Here is a 15,849-nt window from a genome sequence, read left to right as displayed (position 1 = left end):
GGTATGACGCTACAAGATTGGCACACTGGTATTTGGGAGAATCTCCCATTCTTCTCTGAAGATCCTCTCAAGCTCTGTCAGGTTGGATAGGGAGCGTTGCTGTACAGCTATTTTAAGGGCTCTCCAGAGATGTTCAAGTCCGGACTCTGGCTGGGCCACTCAACGACATTCAGAGACATGCCCAGAAGCTACCCCTGCGTTATCTTGGCTGTGTGCCTAGGGTTGTTGTCCTGTTGGAAGGTAAACCTTCGAAAAAGAACAGGCGAGCCGCACAGTCAAGGAGTTCAGATGCAATACTTTAATAACCAACGTTTCGACAGACAAGCTGCCTTCATCAGGGTATAATGACAAACACCGCGGTTCACTAGTTTATAGAGTTTCAAAGGACACACAGGTGTCTAATCATGGCTGAGTGTGGCTTGATTTCATTGGTTGATTTACAGATATAAATAGAGCATATAAAAAGCATGAATGGATAACATATGATCATAGATACAATTTGTCTACATAGGCCTATAAATATTTACAATGAATAGAAAAATCACAATCACAAGAATGGCTTCAGATCAAAGTCTACATTGATACCGAAGGGAGCAAGAGAGAGGAGGCCTTTAAATGAAAGATCCAGGCGGCCTCTCGTTTGAGGTCACCCCCTCTCCTTGGGAGGGTGACATGTTCGATGGCGATTTCACGAAGGGACGAAATAGTGGTTCGCTTCCAAAAAGTGGGCCACAACTGGGTACGTCTAGTTTTTGCACCTAATGGTGCTACGATGCTCCATGATTCTTATTTTTAATTTGCGCTTTCTTTTAACCCACAATTTTTACCACAAGGAAAAGTTATAACACAAATAACTGCCTTAGTGGAGCACAAGATAACACCTTTGATTGGGGTCTACATTTGTAAGTGCCATTACATTGAGCACAGCCATTACACTTTTAGTTTCCATCTGGTAGAGGCGCAAATAATGTTATGGGGTGGTAATTGTCTCAAGGCTTAAAAATCATTCTATAACCTGTATCCTCCCCTTCATCTATACTGATTGAAGTTGGGAGTAACATCAAATAAGTCTGTCATGGAAAGAGCAGGTGTTCCTAGTGGTTTGTACATTGTGTATAAGTCCACCTCTGTAGCTAGCCTACTGGCATCAGTAATAGTATGTATATTGGGAGGGTGAATAATTTTCTCCCCAAAAGCTTACAGTATAGATTTGGGAGGCTGGTCCGGCTGGGCCTGATCTTGCATGAGTGGGGAATCAATGGGATGTTCATCAGTTCATCAATGTAGAATCCTCTTCACCATATCTTCCCTCCAGAATACTCTGGACCACATTGATCACCTTCCTATTTAATACTATTTCCATGTGGGGCATAGACCTGAATTCCTTGACATGGACAGGCTGTGCTTGCTTCCCTCTCCAGCGTTTACAAAGACCGAGGCTAAGACTGTCCACTGTATCATCCCCATCAGCATACACATAGTCTATGGGGTCTGCATTTGGGAACTGGTCGTCATAAATATAGGTAACCGGTGTGAGCAGCCCCACACCATAGAAGCAGTACATCTCAACACCAGGAGGGGGCAGACCAGCTGTCAAGTTTCTGGTGTCTTCCCACATGAACCAGCCATCTTCAAAGTCAATGTCTTTAAAGAAGCGCTGGTAGTCCTGGCGGGTATAGTTGAATAATGGCGTGGAGATGAAGACGTGGTCTGTAGGCCAGACCTCTTCAAATGGAAGCATCCAGGGGTTTGTGGTGGTCATCCGCTGCTGCTCCCGGATCTTGATGTTGGACACCAGTGGGATGCCAAGATTTTCACCTGTGGAGACAATTGTTATCATTCAATATCAATAATTTTCTCTTGGCAATCTCCAGACAATGTGTGACTCGCCAATGTAATCCAGACAAACCTGACCTACCGCCCTTTCAAGAAAATGAAGACATGGGCAAGGCGGTCCGGTCCGGCGTCCTGGCAAAATAAATAGTGGGGGCACTTTTTGGTGTAACAGATGTCTTTTTCCATTCACCAATGTTTGGAGGCTGGATATATGTTGCGAGTGGTTGAACATGTGCAGGTAGTCTAGTAAAGGAGCCCTTAAGTGATTGTCAAACAATCAGATAAAAACATAACTGGTTGTGTTGAGGCCACAATAAAAAGGTCCAGTAATACATTTTAAAAGTTAAATTACAAATCTTTACCACTAGGGCCAAAGAGATGCTATTGAATTAACAGGTATTCTATATGTAATTCTATAATTAGGCCCATAAATGTTTTTGGTGCAAGTGTGTGCACATATAGGAAGTCCCCTACCAGGAAAGAAATTAATTATTTCACCCTGCAAGTAAAACAATTTTGCAACATGAGGTGATTACGGTAAATGTAATCTACTTCAACCCGGCTATCAGGTTCTCTCAAGTATATTATGTTTCTACTATGGGTGAGGTTGTTCAATCTGTCCACCAAATTCTGACACAGTACCTGATGCTAGTACTCGAAGGGTCTTGACAGCCCCACCCCAGGGTGCTCCAAGTGAAATGAAGCCTTTAATGTATTGGTCTTTCCAAGCCTGGGTCTGCTGATATAAGAAGTAGAGTATATAATTGCTTCCCATGCTATGGCCCAGGATGTAAAGTGGTTGTTGATCCCTCTCGTACATATCCTCAATCAGCTTCTTCAGTCGTGCAAAGTATTCCTCCTGCTCGTCTGATAAGGAGAGACAAATAGGAACAGTCACATTATGTGTAAGCATGTGTGCATAAACAATTAATGAGTTGCACTTTCCGTACAGGAAAGTGATTGTCAGTTGGATGGTGTGTGTGTCCATGATGACACTTACTCGGAGCTACTCTGAAGTCATATGGTGCTGCTCGGACAGCCTCATTGCGGACATATCCCATGTTGACCAAATGTGTAACCATATTATTAAAATAACCTGGAAAACGAGACATTTCATTCAATGAAATCATAATCAAAAAGAAGACATAGGAAAAGATGGCCTCATTATGGTTGTTCTCACCTGACAGCTTGTGGTTGTCCAAGAACTCAACAGTATATGTCTGTCCAAAACCAGGCACTCTCACAGACACCCCTGCAGAATTGGATGACTTGCGAGTTGTCCTATTGTATACAATTCTGTAGCAAGAAATACGCAGTAGGTACATAATGTTATTGCATAAGGAAATGAACCCAACCACTAAAATGCTGAGGACAATGAAGAAAGATTGTGCCGGAGAAGGCAGACATTTTACGTGCCACCAACCGATTGTGTTTTTTGGTTGTTTTTTTTGCGTTGTTTGTAACTCCTTTTTTAACTTATTTTGTACATAACGTTGCCACTACCGCCTCTTATGACCGAAAATAACTTCTGGACATCAGGACTGCGATTACTCACCAAGGTCTAGCAGAATCCTTTTTTGCCTTTAACGAGTCTGACGAGTCCAACGCCAACGATATACTGCTTTCTTGGGAACAGGCCCAGATCCCCGTGATTTGCGTGAAGTGGAGGCGGAGAAAAAGGGACTGGAGGGCAGGCTGCCTTCTGAGAATTTGTAGGCGATCGAATAAACCCCCACTTCCTTCCATTCTGCTGGCAAATGTGCAGTCTTTGGACAATAAAATAGATGACCTTCGCGGAAGATTAAACTACCAAAGGGACATTCAAAACTGTAATATATTTATGCTTCACGGAGTCATGGCTGAACAACGCACTATCAACATACAGCTGGTTGGTTACTATGTATTTTTGTAAATAACAGCTGGTGCACGATATCTAAGGAAGTCTTGAGGTTTTTCTCGCCTGAGGTGGAGTATCTCATGATAAGCTGTAGACAACACTATCTACCTAGAGTGTTTTCATCTGTATTTTCCGCAGCTGTTTACATTCCACCAGTCAGAGGCTGGCACTAAGACAGCATTGAATGAGCTGTATTCCGCCATAAGCAAACAAGAAAACACTCACCCAGAGGCGGCGCTCCGAGTAGCCGGGGACTTTAATGCAGGGAAACTTAAATCCGTTTTACCAAATTTCTATCACCATGTTAAACCATGTTATCATTTATCGCCCTCCAGGTTCCCTCGGAGAGTTCATCAATGAGCTTGATGCCTTGATAAGCTCCTTTCCTGAGGACGGCTCACCTCTCACAGTCCTGGGTGACTTTAACCTCCCCACGTCTACCTTTGACTCATTCCTCTCTGCCTCCTTCTTTCCACTCCTCTCCTCTTTTGACCTCACCCTCTCAACTTCCCCCCCTACTCACAAGGCAGGCAATACGCTCGACCTCATCTTTACTAGATGCTGTTCTTCCACTAACCTCATTGCAACTCCCCTCCAAGTCTCCGACCACTACCTTGTATCCTTTTCCCTCTCGCTCTCATCCAACACTTCCCACACTGCCCCTACTCGGATGGTATCGCGCCGTCCCAACCTTCGCTCTCTCTCCCCGCTACTCTCTCCTCTTCCATCCTATCATCTCTTCCCTCTGCTCATACCTTCTCCAACCTTTCTCCTGATTCTGCCTCCTCAACCCTCCTCTCTTCCCTTTCTGCATCCTTTGACTCTCTATGTCCCCTATCCTCCAGGCCGGCTCGGTCCTCCCCTCCCGCTCCGTGGCTCGATGACTCATTGCGAGCTCACAGAACAGAGCTCCGGGCAGCCGAGCGGAAATGGAGGAAAACTCGCCTCCCTGCGGACCTGGCATCCTTTCACTCCCTCCTCTCTACATTTTCCTCCTCTGTCTCTGCTGCTAAAGCCACTTTCTACCACTCTAAATTCCAAGCATCTGCCTCTAACCCTAGGAAGCTCTTTGCCACCTTCTCCTCCCTCCTGAATCCTCCTCCCCCTCCCCCCCCTCCCTCTCTGCAGATGACTTCGTCAACCATTTTGAAAAGAAGGTCGACGACATCCGATCCTCGTTTGCTAAGTCAAACGACACCGCTGGTTCTGCTCACACTGCCCTACCCTGTGCTCTGACCTCTTTCTCCCCTCTCTCTCCAGATGAAATCTCGCTTCTTGTGACGGCCGGCCGCCCAACAACCTGCCCGCTTGACCCTATCCCCTCCTCTCTTCTCCAGACCATTTCCGGAGACCTTCTCCCTTACCTCACCTCGCTCATCAACTCATCCCTGACCGCTGGCTATGTCCCTTCCGTCTTCAAGAGAGCGAGAGTTGCACCCCTTCTGAAAAAACCTACACTCGATCCCTCCGATGTCAACAACTACAGACCAGTATCCCTTCTTTCTTTTCTCTCCAAAACTCTTGAACGTGCCGTCCTTGGCCAGCTCTCCCGCTATCTCTCTCAGAATGACCTTCTTGATCCAAATCAGTCAGGTTTCAAGACTAGTCATTCAACTGAGACTGCTCTTCTCTGTATCACGGAGGCGCTCCGCACTGCTAAAGCTAACTCTCTCTCCTCTGCTCTCATCCTTCTAGACCTATCGGCTGCCTTCGATACTGTGAACCATCAGATCCTCCTCTCCACCCTCTCCGAGTTGGGCATCTCCGGCGCGGCCCACGCTTGGATTGCGTCCTACCTGACAGGTCGCTCCTACCAGGTGGCGTGGCGAGAATCTGTCTCCTCGCCACGCGCTCTCACCACTGGTGTCCCCCAGGGCTCTGTTCTAGGCCCTCTCCTATTCTCGCTATACACCAAGTCACTTGGCTCTGTCATAACCTCACATGGTCTCTCCTATCATTGCTATGCAGACGACACACAATTAATCTTCTCCTTTCCCCTTCTGATGACCAGGTGGCGAATCGCATCTCTGCATGTCTGGCAGACATATCAGTGTGGATGACGGATCACCACCTCAAGCTGAACCTCGGCAAGACGGAGCTGCTCTTCCTCCCGGGGAAGGACTGCCCGTTCCATGATCTCGCCATCACGGTTGACAACTCCATTGTGTCCTCCTCCCAGAGCGCTAAGAACCTTGGCGTGATCCTGGACAACACCCTGTCGTTCTCAACCAACATCATGGCGGTGGCCCGTTCCTGTAGGTTCATGCTCTACAACATCCGCAGAGTACGACCCTGCCTCACACAGGAAGCGGCGCAGGTCCTAATCCAGGCACTTGTCATCTCCCGTCTGGATTACTGCAACTCGCTGTTGGCTGGGCTCCCTGCCTGTGCCATTAAACCCCTACAACTCATCCAGAACGCCGCAGCCCGTCTGGTGTTCAACCTTCCCAAGTTCTCTCACGTCACCCCGCTCCTCCGCTCTCTCCACTGGCTTCCAGTTGAAGCTCGCATCCGCTACAAGACCATGGTGCTTGCCTACGGAGCTGTGAGGGGAACGGCACCGCAGTACCTCCAGGCTCTGATCAGGCCCTACACCCAAGTAAGGGCACTGCGTTCATCCACCTCTGGCCTGCTCGCCTCCCTACCATTGAGGAAGTACAGTTCCCGCTCAGCCCAGTCAAAACTGTTCGCTGCTCTGGCCCCCCAATGGTGGAACAAACTCCCTCACGACGCCAGGACAGCGGAGTCAATCACCACCTTCCGGAGACACCTGAAACCCCACCTCTTCAAGGAATACCTAGGATAGGATAAGTAATCCTTCTCACCACCCCCCTTAATGATTTAGATGCACTATTTTAAAGTGGCTGTTCCACTGGATGTCAGAAGGTGAATTCACCAATTTGTAAGTCGCTCTGGATAAGAGCGTCTGCTAAATGACTTAAATGTAAATGTAAAATGTTAAATGTGTAACCAGAGGAAAAGAAACTCTGGACCAACTTTACTCCACACACAGAGACGCATACAAAGCTCTCCCTCGCCCTCCATTTGGCAAATCTGACCATAATTTCATCCTCCTGATTCCTGCTTACAAAGCAAAAATTAAAGCAGGAAGCACCAGTGACTAGATCAATAAAAAAGTGGTCAGATGAAGCAGATGCTAAGCTACAGGACTGTTTTGCCAACACGGACTGGAACATGTTCAGGGATTCCTCCGATGACATTGACGAAGCCAATGACTGATGGCACTTCATCAATAAGTGCATTGATGATGTCGTCCCCACAGTGACTGTACGTACATACACCGTTTCAGCCATGGAATACAGGCAACATCCGCACTGAGCTAAAGGCTAGAGCTGCAGCTTTCAAGGAACGGGACTCTAACCCGGAAGCTTTAAAGAAATCCCATTATGCCCTCCGACGAACCATCAAACAGGCATAGCGTCAATAAAGGACTAAGATAGATTCGAGCCCGTCGGATGTGGCAGGGCTTGCAAACCATTACAGACTACAAAGAGAAGCACAGCCGAGAGCTGCCCAGTGACACAAACCTACGGGACGAGCTAAACTACTTCTGTGCTCGCTTAGAGGCAAATAACACTGAAACATGCATGAGAGCACCAGCTGTTCCGGAAGACTGTGATCATGCTCTCCGCAGCCGATGTGAGAAAGACATTTTAAACAGGTCAACATTCACAAGGCCGCAGGGCCAGATGGATTACCAGGATGTGTACTGCAAGCATGCGCTGACCAACTCACAATTGTTTTCACTGACATGTTCAACCTCTCCCTGTCCGAGTCTGTAATACCAACATGTTTTAAGCAGACCACAATAGTGCCTGTGCCCAAGAACACTAAGGTAACCTGCCTAAATGACTACCGACCTGTAGCACTCACGCCTGTAGCCATGAAGTGCTTTGAAAGGCAAGTCATGGCTCACATCAACACAATCATCCCAGAAACCCGAGAACCACTGCAATTTGCATACCGCCCCAAAAGATCTACAGATGATGCAATCTCTATTGCACTCAACACCGCCCTTTCCCATCTGGACAAAAGGAACACCTATGTGAGAATGCTATTCATTGACTACAGCTCAGCTCATAGTGCCCTCAAAGCTCATCAATAAGCTAAGGACCCTGGGATTAAACAACTCCCTCTGCAACTGGATCCTGGACTTCCTGACAGGTCGCCCCCAGGTTGTAAGGGTTGGTTAACAACACATCCACCATGCTGATCCTCAACACAGTTGCCCTTCAGGGGTGAGTCCCCTCCTTGTCCCCTCTTGTACTCCCTATTCATTCTTGACTGCACGGCCAGGCACGACTCCAACACCATCATTAAGTTTGCAGATGACAACAGTGGTAGGCCTGATCACCGACAATGACGAGACAGCCTAAGGGGGGAGGTTAGAGACCTGGTCGTGTGGTGCCGGGACAACAACCTCTCCCGCAACATGATCAAGACAAAGGAGATGATTGTGGACGACAGGAAAAAGATGATCGAGCACGCCCCATTCACGCCCCATTCTCATCGACGGGGCTGCAGTGGAGCTAGTTGAGAGTGTGCACCCATCACTAACAAACTAACATGGTCCAAGCACACCAAGACTAGAGGTCGACCGATTATGATTTTTCAACGCCGATACCGATACCGATTATTGGAGGACCAACAAAGCCGATACCGATTAATCTGCCAATTTAAAAAAAAAATGTATTTGTAATAATGACAATTACAACAATACTGAATGAACACTTATTTTAACTTAATATAATACATCAAAATCAATTTAGTCTCAAGCAAATAATGAAACATGTTCAATTTGGTTTAAATAATGCAAAAACAATGTGTTGGAGAAGAAAGTAAAAGTGCAATATGTGCTATGTAAGAAAGCTAACGTTTCAGTTCCGTGCTCAGAACATGAGAACATATGAAAGCTGGTGGTTCCTTTTAATGTGAGACTTCAATATTCCAAGGTAAGAGGTTTTAGGTTGTAGTTATTATAGGAATTATAGGACTATTTCCTCTATACCATTTGTATATCATTAACCTTTGACTATTGGATGTTCTTATAGGCACTTTAGTATTGCCAGTGTAACAGTATAGCTTCCGTCCCTCTCCTCGCTCCTCCCTGGGCTCGAACCTGCAACACAACGACAACAGCCACCATCGAAGCAGCGTTACCCATGCAGAGCAAGGGGAACAACTACTAGAAGCCTCAGAGCGAGTGACGTTTGAAACGCTATTAGCGCGCGCTAACTAGCTAGCCATTTCACTTCGGTTACACCAGCCTCATTTCGGGAGTTGATAGGCTTGAAGTCATAAACAGCGCAATGTTTGACGCACAACAAAGAGTTGCTGGCAAAACGCTGAAAGTGCTGTTTGAATGTTTACGCGCCTGCTTCTGCCTACCACCGTTCAGTCAGATACTTAAGATACTTGTATGCTCAGTCAGATTATATGCAACGCAGGACACGCTAGATAATATCTAGTAATATCATCAACCATGTGTAGTTAACTAGTGATTATGATTGATTGTTTGTTATAAGTTTAATGCTAGCTAGCAACTTACCTTGGCTTACTGCATTTGCGCAACAGGCAGTCTCCTTGTGGAGTGCAACGAGAGAGGCAGGCCGTTATTGTGTTGGACTAGTTAACTGTAGCCTTGCAAGATTGGATCCCCCGAGCTGACAAGGTGAAAATCTGTCGTTCTGCCCCTGAACAAGGCAGTTAACCCTCCGTTCCTAGGCCGTCATTGAAAATAATAATGTGTTCTTAACTGATTTGCCTAGTTAAATAAAGGTATTAAAAAATATATAATAAATAAATCACCAAATCGGCACCCAAAATACCGATTTACGATTATTATGAAAACTTGAAATCGGCCCTAATTAAATCGGCCATTCCGATTAATCGGTCGACCTCTAACCAAGACAGTCAAAGAGGGCCCGGCAGAACCTATTCCCCCTCAGGAGACTGAAAAGATTTGGCATGGGTCCTCAGATCCTCAAATGGTTCTACAGCTGCACCATCGAGAGCATTCTGATTGGTTGTATCACTGCCTGGTATGGCAACAGCTCGGCCCCTGACCGCAAGGCACTACAGAGGTACTGGGCCGTTCGCATTGCCATCACTGGGACCAAGCTTCCTGCCATCCAGGACCTCTATAGGCCCTAAAAATGATTGAAGACTCCAGCCACCCTAATCATAGACTGTTCTCTCTGCTACCGCACGGCAAGCGGTACCGGAGCGCCAAGTCTAGGTCCAAGAGGCTTCTAAACAGCTTCTACCCCCAAACCATAAGACTCCTGAACACCTAATCAAAATGGCTACCCATACTATTTGCATTGCCCCCCTTTACACTGCTGCTACTCTCTGTTGTTATCATCTATGCATAGTCACTTTAATAACTCTACCTACATGTACATATTACCTCAACTAACCAGTTCCCCTGCACATTGACTCTGTGCCAGTACCCCCTGTATATAGTCTCGCTATTGTTATTTTACTGCTACTCTTTAAATACTTGTTACTTTTATTTCTTATCTGTATTTTTTTAAACTGCTTTGTTGGTTATGCTCGTAAGTAAGCATTTCACTGTAAGGTCTACTACACCTGTTGTATTCGCGCATGTGACTAATAAGATTTGTGAAAATAGAGTTGTGGTTGTATGTATGCTCTTCTATTACAGCGCATTATTTATTGTTACAACAATGAACCATTAGGAAATGCTCCCTAAGTGTAGAGTTAAAATGATTGAATTAATCATGATCTAAACAGAATTATTATGATCATATTCATTCTCCCCCTCACCTTATATTATCAATCCAACAGTTAATCCCAATTGGCATGAACATATTCAGGTCAATCCAAAGTGTGAAAAAGTCATCTGTCTTTTTGTAGCACATCCAATGCACACGGCTTGGCTTGTCAATCTTGGCTTCAAGCTGGTTTCCTGCAGTCCCAGGCACTGGTAAAAAAAAAAGTTGTCAAATGTTATATAAATATATAAACATTGCGTACATTTCCTACTAAATATCTGTATGAACCATTTCTGAAATGTCTGCGCATGTACAAAAATCAGACCGGTCATAAACTGCATGTGTAAACAAGCATTATAACCTTTTTATGCGAGTAAAGTACATGTTGGATAAAAAAAATGTAATGACTGCCTGATGAAAACAAACATTTTAGTTTAACTTTCCAAATGTCGACAAAAGAAAATATGCTAGACAAGGTGGGATCTTTTTGTGTCGGTAAATTGAATTATGTGAGGAGATGTCAGTGTAAACGCTTTAATGCGCAAATATTGATTTAACAACCATCATATCATATTTATATTTTTGTTCAGTGTATTTACTAGTCCCAATTAAATGAGCGATGCGGATGACAATTTGTTGTATGGCTCCTTCGAGAATATGAACCCATCACTCCCAGAAAAGGTCAGGAATGTATTATGCAATGGTTATGAAAATAAAATAAACCGTTCTTGTGCTGACATTGCTTCCAGAGGCAGTTTGGAACTAGGTAGTGTGTGCTTCAACCACAGACCCATTCTGTGAGCTTGTGTAGCCTACCACTTCGCAGCTGAGCTATTGTTGCTCCTAGATGTTTCCACTTCACAATAGCAGCACTTACAGTTGACCAGGCAGCTCTAGCAAGGCAGAAATATTTTACTTACTGACTGACTGGTTGGAAAAGTGACATCCTATAATGGTGCCTCCATAAGGCCATTCTACTGCCAATGTTGGTCGCTGAACATTGCATGTCAGGAACAGGTTGTGGCTGAAATAGCCACATCCACTAATTTGAAGGTGTGTCCACATACTTTTGGATATATGATGTACTAAACTTTGGACAACTTTAATACACTTCATTGCAATGACTAAGCTAGAGGTTCACATACTTTTTCTGACAAAGAAATTGAATGTTGGGATCAATTTACTCAAGAAATAAATGGGGGAAAAATACAGTTATTGTGTTGTTTAAACCAGGTTCACTATCTACTACTAGAACTTATACGAAGATCTGATCACATTTTTGGTCAATTTTTTTCAGAAATACCAAAAATGCTAAAGGTTTTACAAACTTTATCTCACCACTGTATATCCCTGACCCAGCCAGGACCATATGATTTAATTAACATTCACACCAACATCCATTACTGAGTTCAAGGACCTTACAATCCTCGTGGAAACCATAGAAAACTGCCTGGAACTTGCTTCTAGTTCTAGATAGAGAATCGACCTGTCTTGTGAAATACATTTTGGACTTTCAGTATATTAGAAAGCAAACGGATAGCCTATTACAATCACATAAAACATACATTGAATTCCATGAGATATAACATGTTGTAATAGGCCTATCACAGCAAACTAATCAAGAAATAGAAATCTGCTCACCTATAAGAACCGGCGGAGTGCTATTGTTTGGCACTTTGTTTTGAGTTTTGAAACTTGATGGAGAGACATCGAAGAGCCAAAATCCAGCAGCTTGCTGTAGCGCAATGAATACTATAAGGAGCACAGTACAGCAGTGCGCGTGTCCCATTCTGTCAAAATCTTGCCCAAATCTTAATCGTGTCAAAATTTACAGTTCTCTCACTTGGTCAGGCAGACGAGAGCTGGGCTGTATTCATTCCGGCTAACAGTTGCAACTAAAAGAGGGTTTCTATTGGACAAATTCAGGTAGGTCCCTCCCTGATTCGCTCCGTTTGCTTCCTTTAAGAAGCGTTTTGCAACAGAATCTGCGGAATGAATACACCCCTGGCCTATTATAAAACGGGTTGTTATGGTTCCTGGATGATGATTGGTTAATAGTAAGGATTTAGTTATTCACCACCATCCCTGCGAACAGTTCCATTTGAATTCACAATGTGCATCCACTGTCTCACAGCTAATTCAGAAACTTACGTCTCCCCTGGAAAAAAAGCATCTAAACAATATTTCCCCATGCTACTAGGCTAGCATTTGGTTTAAACAGTTGGGGTTTGTCTAAACCTTGTTTGCCTCTGACCTGTGCAGTTTTTTTTGCGAACTCCACAATGCCATGCATAGAGAATAAATGTGACAAGACTGACAGCTTCTGAGCCATGTGAATTAATTTATCCGGATCATTATAACGGATAATTTCAAAGAAATGGCAATAGAAAGAAACAAACAAAAATGCACATAGTTTGCTGTAATTTCAGCTGCTTGATGTGATTGTGTGTTAACTGTAGTGTGCTAGCTAGCAATGTAGAAGGCTCTTAGCTTCTATAGCCATAGTCATAAACTCTGCCCATTTCTACAATTTATATTCTTAAAATGTGATTTTAAACCTAACCTTAACCACACTGCTAACCTTATGCCTAACCCTAAATTAAGATCAAAAAGCTAATTGTGCAGCCAATTCTGACTTTGTGGCTTGAGAAGCTAGTGGAAACGATGGAGTACTATGAGCTACAAAACAACCAGCTGCCACATTGAGGGTAGGTGGGGCAGACATAAAAATTATATTTTCTGTCTTGCAAGTTATTTTAGCATTAATGCGTGTCACATATCCGTTTGTAAAATGTTTTTATTGAGTTAATAAAGCCGCATACAAACATGGTCAGCTCCAAATTGCAGGTGTTTCAGCCGAGCTCAGTGCTGTCAATGGTGGTGGGGCAGCCAGCGGAAAATACAGAGTGTAGGTGTTGGTAAACTTCTCTAGTTGCGCTGTGATTGGCTCAGTGTTCTGTCACTCATGGGGACACTATTTCACCCCCAAATCTACAGGGAGAGCTCTAAAATTCTGCCATAGATTTCCATTAGAAGTGACCATCCAAGAAGGCTCAAGGTCATTGGCCACAGATAAAATCACGTTATATCTACCCTAGCTTTGATTGGACTGATGTCAAAATCATACTTTGAAAATCTTAGCTAGCAAGACAGACAAGCAGTCATCATGAATCACATTGACAATCTACTAACAAAAGCTTTTCAATCTTTGTCATATGAAGAGAATATATATAAAACGTATCGGTGCTCATTGGTCTTGAACATTACATAACAAGTTGATAATTGCAAATTCAACAATGAGTGGTTTGGAAGGAATTAGTGGCTAACTGCAAGCATTGCAAAGCAATCACTGTTTTGCTTCTCCTGCCTGCTATTCGGTGGAGAGGATGTGTGGTCCAAGACTGGGTAAAAGGGTCTTTTTTCAAAGCTTAAAAGGATAAACATCCACACACAACAACATGGCCTTAAAAGGTTGAATACATTGACCATACTGTCAATCTAGCATGACTTCTGCCGCATTCAAAACAGCTGAAACTCGGAACTGGGAAATATCATACTTCAGTGAGTTCAAGTCTACTGGGAACTCTGAAAAATAACTATCTCCGACTGGGGAAAAAAGTTTTGAACAGTCATCCATCTCAGAATTCCAAGTTGGGAACTCGGGCCTCTTTCTAGAGCTCTGACCTGAAGATAACTGACGTCATGATTCAATCTCGTTTTTTTCAGAGTTCCTAGTTGTCTTGAACACACCTTAGATCCAGAGAATGCCAGACTGATGACAAAGTTTTTGACAAAATCTGCCAACATGAAGGATCACTGCACCACCTTCCTGTTCAAGTGAGCAAAGCACAACGGTGAGTCCAAAAATGTATTATTTCCTACTGCATAAATTATGTAATATGCCAGGGGGATATGTATACAGTAGTTAAGTAATATATGTTGTGTAGTAAGCTGTTAGTAGCCCATGTGCCTCACCCTAATAATTTGGTCCCTTTCCCCCTCATAATTTAGCATACTCTTCTGACTTGGCGGTCCACATGTAGCCCATAGCCTGTTTTAGCGAAATGTCATCATCGAATATTGTAAGAGCTTCCATTGTCTGTTTATATACCCCCTTTATTTATCTTACGGTTCTGACTTGGTGTACAGGGAGAATACTGTGTTCTACATCTCAATTGTCAGTCGAAACCACATTTGTTTAAGCAAGTCAGCCATATCAGCTATGTTTTTTAAAAAGTCAGTGGGCACCGTTTGTCACCGTTTTGGTGCAATTAATGTATTGTTTAGTGTTGTGTTGTGGCTTTACTGGCATGCATCAAACTTTTTTTACATTTTTTTATTTTACAGTTTGCCCCACCGAGATTTACATGCTAAAATCGCCACTGATAGCAACCATTGAAAATTGAAAACTCAGTCTTCGGGACACCAAGGGGTGCACATTTTGTTTTTTGCACTAGCACTACACAGCTGGTTTAAATAATCAACTAATCATCAAGCTTTGAAGCAGCTGTGTATTGTTAGGGCAAATAACAAAATGTGCGCCACTTGGTCCCAAGGACTGAGCTGGGATAACACTGGGGTAGGACCATTGCAAAAAAAAGGCTGCAGTATAACTGCAGTTAGAGTGCAGTTTAACTTCAGTATGTACTGCATCCAAAATAAGTTTTTTTACTGTAGTAATTTTGCAGTGTAACTGCAATTAGAGTGAAGTATAACTGCAGTTATTCTGCAATTACAGCGTCCAAAATACCAGTCGACTGCAGTTACTGCACTTTTAATGCAGTTTCAAAACTGCAATCTTGTAAGGGGATGTTTGGCTAGCAACTATAGAACCTCCGTCCGAATGACTGGCTTTTGCCCAAACTATATGGTCTGGTGGAAGGATGAAATAAAAATAATTTACAAATTAAAACAATGATATTAATATTTTTTTTATATGTTGGCAACCATTTTATAAAAGCATATCGTAGATAACACCCTCCAAAAGGCTTTTTAGTGGCCCTTGGCTACGCCTCGAACAGCCCTTTCGGAGTTAATTCTCTCTCCTCTGCTCTCATCCTTCTAGACCTATCGGCTGCCTTCGATACTGTGAACCATCAGATCCTCCTCTCCACCCTCTCCGAGTTGGGCATCTCCGGCGCGGCCCACGCTTGGATTGCGTCCTACCTGACAGGTCGCTCCTACCAGGTGGCGTGGCGAGAATCTGTCTCCTCGCCACGCGCTCTCACCACTGGTGTCCCCCAGGGCTCTGTTCTAGGCCCTCTCCTATTCTCGCTATACACCAAGTCACTTGGCTCTGTCATAACCTCACATGGTCTCTCCTATCATTGCTATGCAGACGACACACAATTAATCTTC

At 44.1% G+C, this 15,849-nt stretch overlaps 1 protein-coding gene across 1 annotated transcript; it reads right to left on the bottom strand.

Moving 5' to 3' along the window:
- Positions 1 to 283: 283 nt before the first annotated feature.
- On the bottom strand, positions 284 to 12,361 carry LOC135519273 (phosphatidylcholine-sterol acyltransferase-like). Its single transcript, XM_064944410.1, has 6 exons — positions 12,133 to 12,361; positions 10,544 to 10,700; positions 3,017 to 3,132; positions 2,837 to 2,932; positions 2,479 to 2,703; positions 284 to 1,818 (listed from the first exon to the last, which is right to left on the bottom strand). Exons 1-6 carry the CDS (start codon positions 12,278 to 12,280, stop codon positions 1,271 to 1,273), a joined length of 1,290 nt encoding a protein of 429 aa, XP_064800482.1. The 5' UTR covers positions 12,281 to 12,361; the 3' UTR covers positions 284 to 1,270.
- Positions 12,362 to 15,849: the final 3,488 nt, after the last annotated feature.

This window comes from Oncorhynchus masou, chromosome 29, assembly GCF_036934945.1.
Source record: "Oncorhynchus masou masou isolate Uvic2021 chromosome 29, UVic_Omas_1.1, whole genome shotgun sequence".
Classification (NCBI taxonomy): domain Eukaryota; kingdom Metazoa; phylum Chordata; class Actinopteri; order Salmoniformes; family Salmonidae; genus Oncorhynchus; species Oncorhynchus masou.
Note: the sequence above shows the minus strand (reverse complement) of the source record. Positions and strands in the feature narration are given on the sequence as shown.

Bases quoted from the DNA above. Each gene is read 5' to 3' on its own strand.
- LOC135519273 (XM_064944410.1), bottom strand. From the start codon at position 12,280: ATGGGACACGCGCACTGCTGTACTGTGCTCCTTATAGTATTCATTGCG. The intron at 2,933-3,016 runs GTGAGAACAACC...CTCGTTTTCCAG, and splicing joins GGACAACCACAAGCTGTCAG to GTTATTTTAATAATATGGTT. The intron at 1,819-2,478 runs GTACTGTGTCAG...TTGTCTCCACAG, and splicing joins CCTTCGAGTACTAGCATCAG to GTGAAAATCTTGGCATCCCA.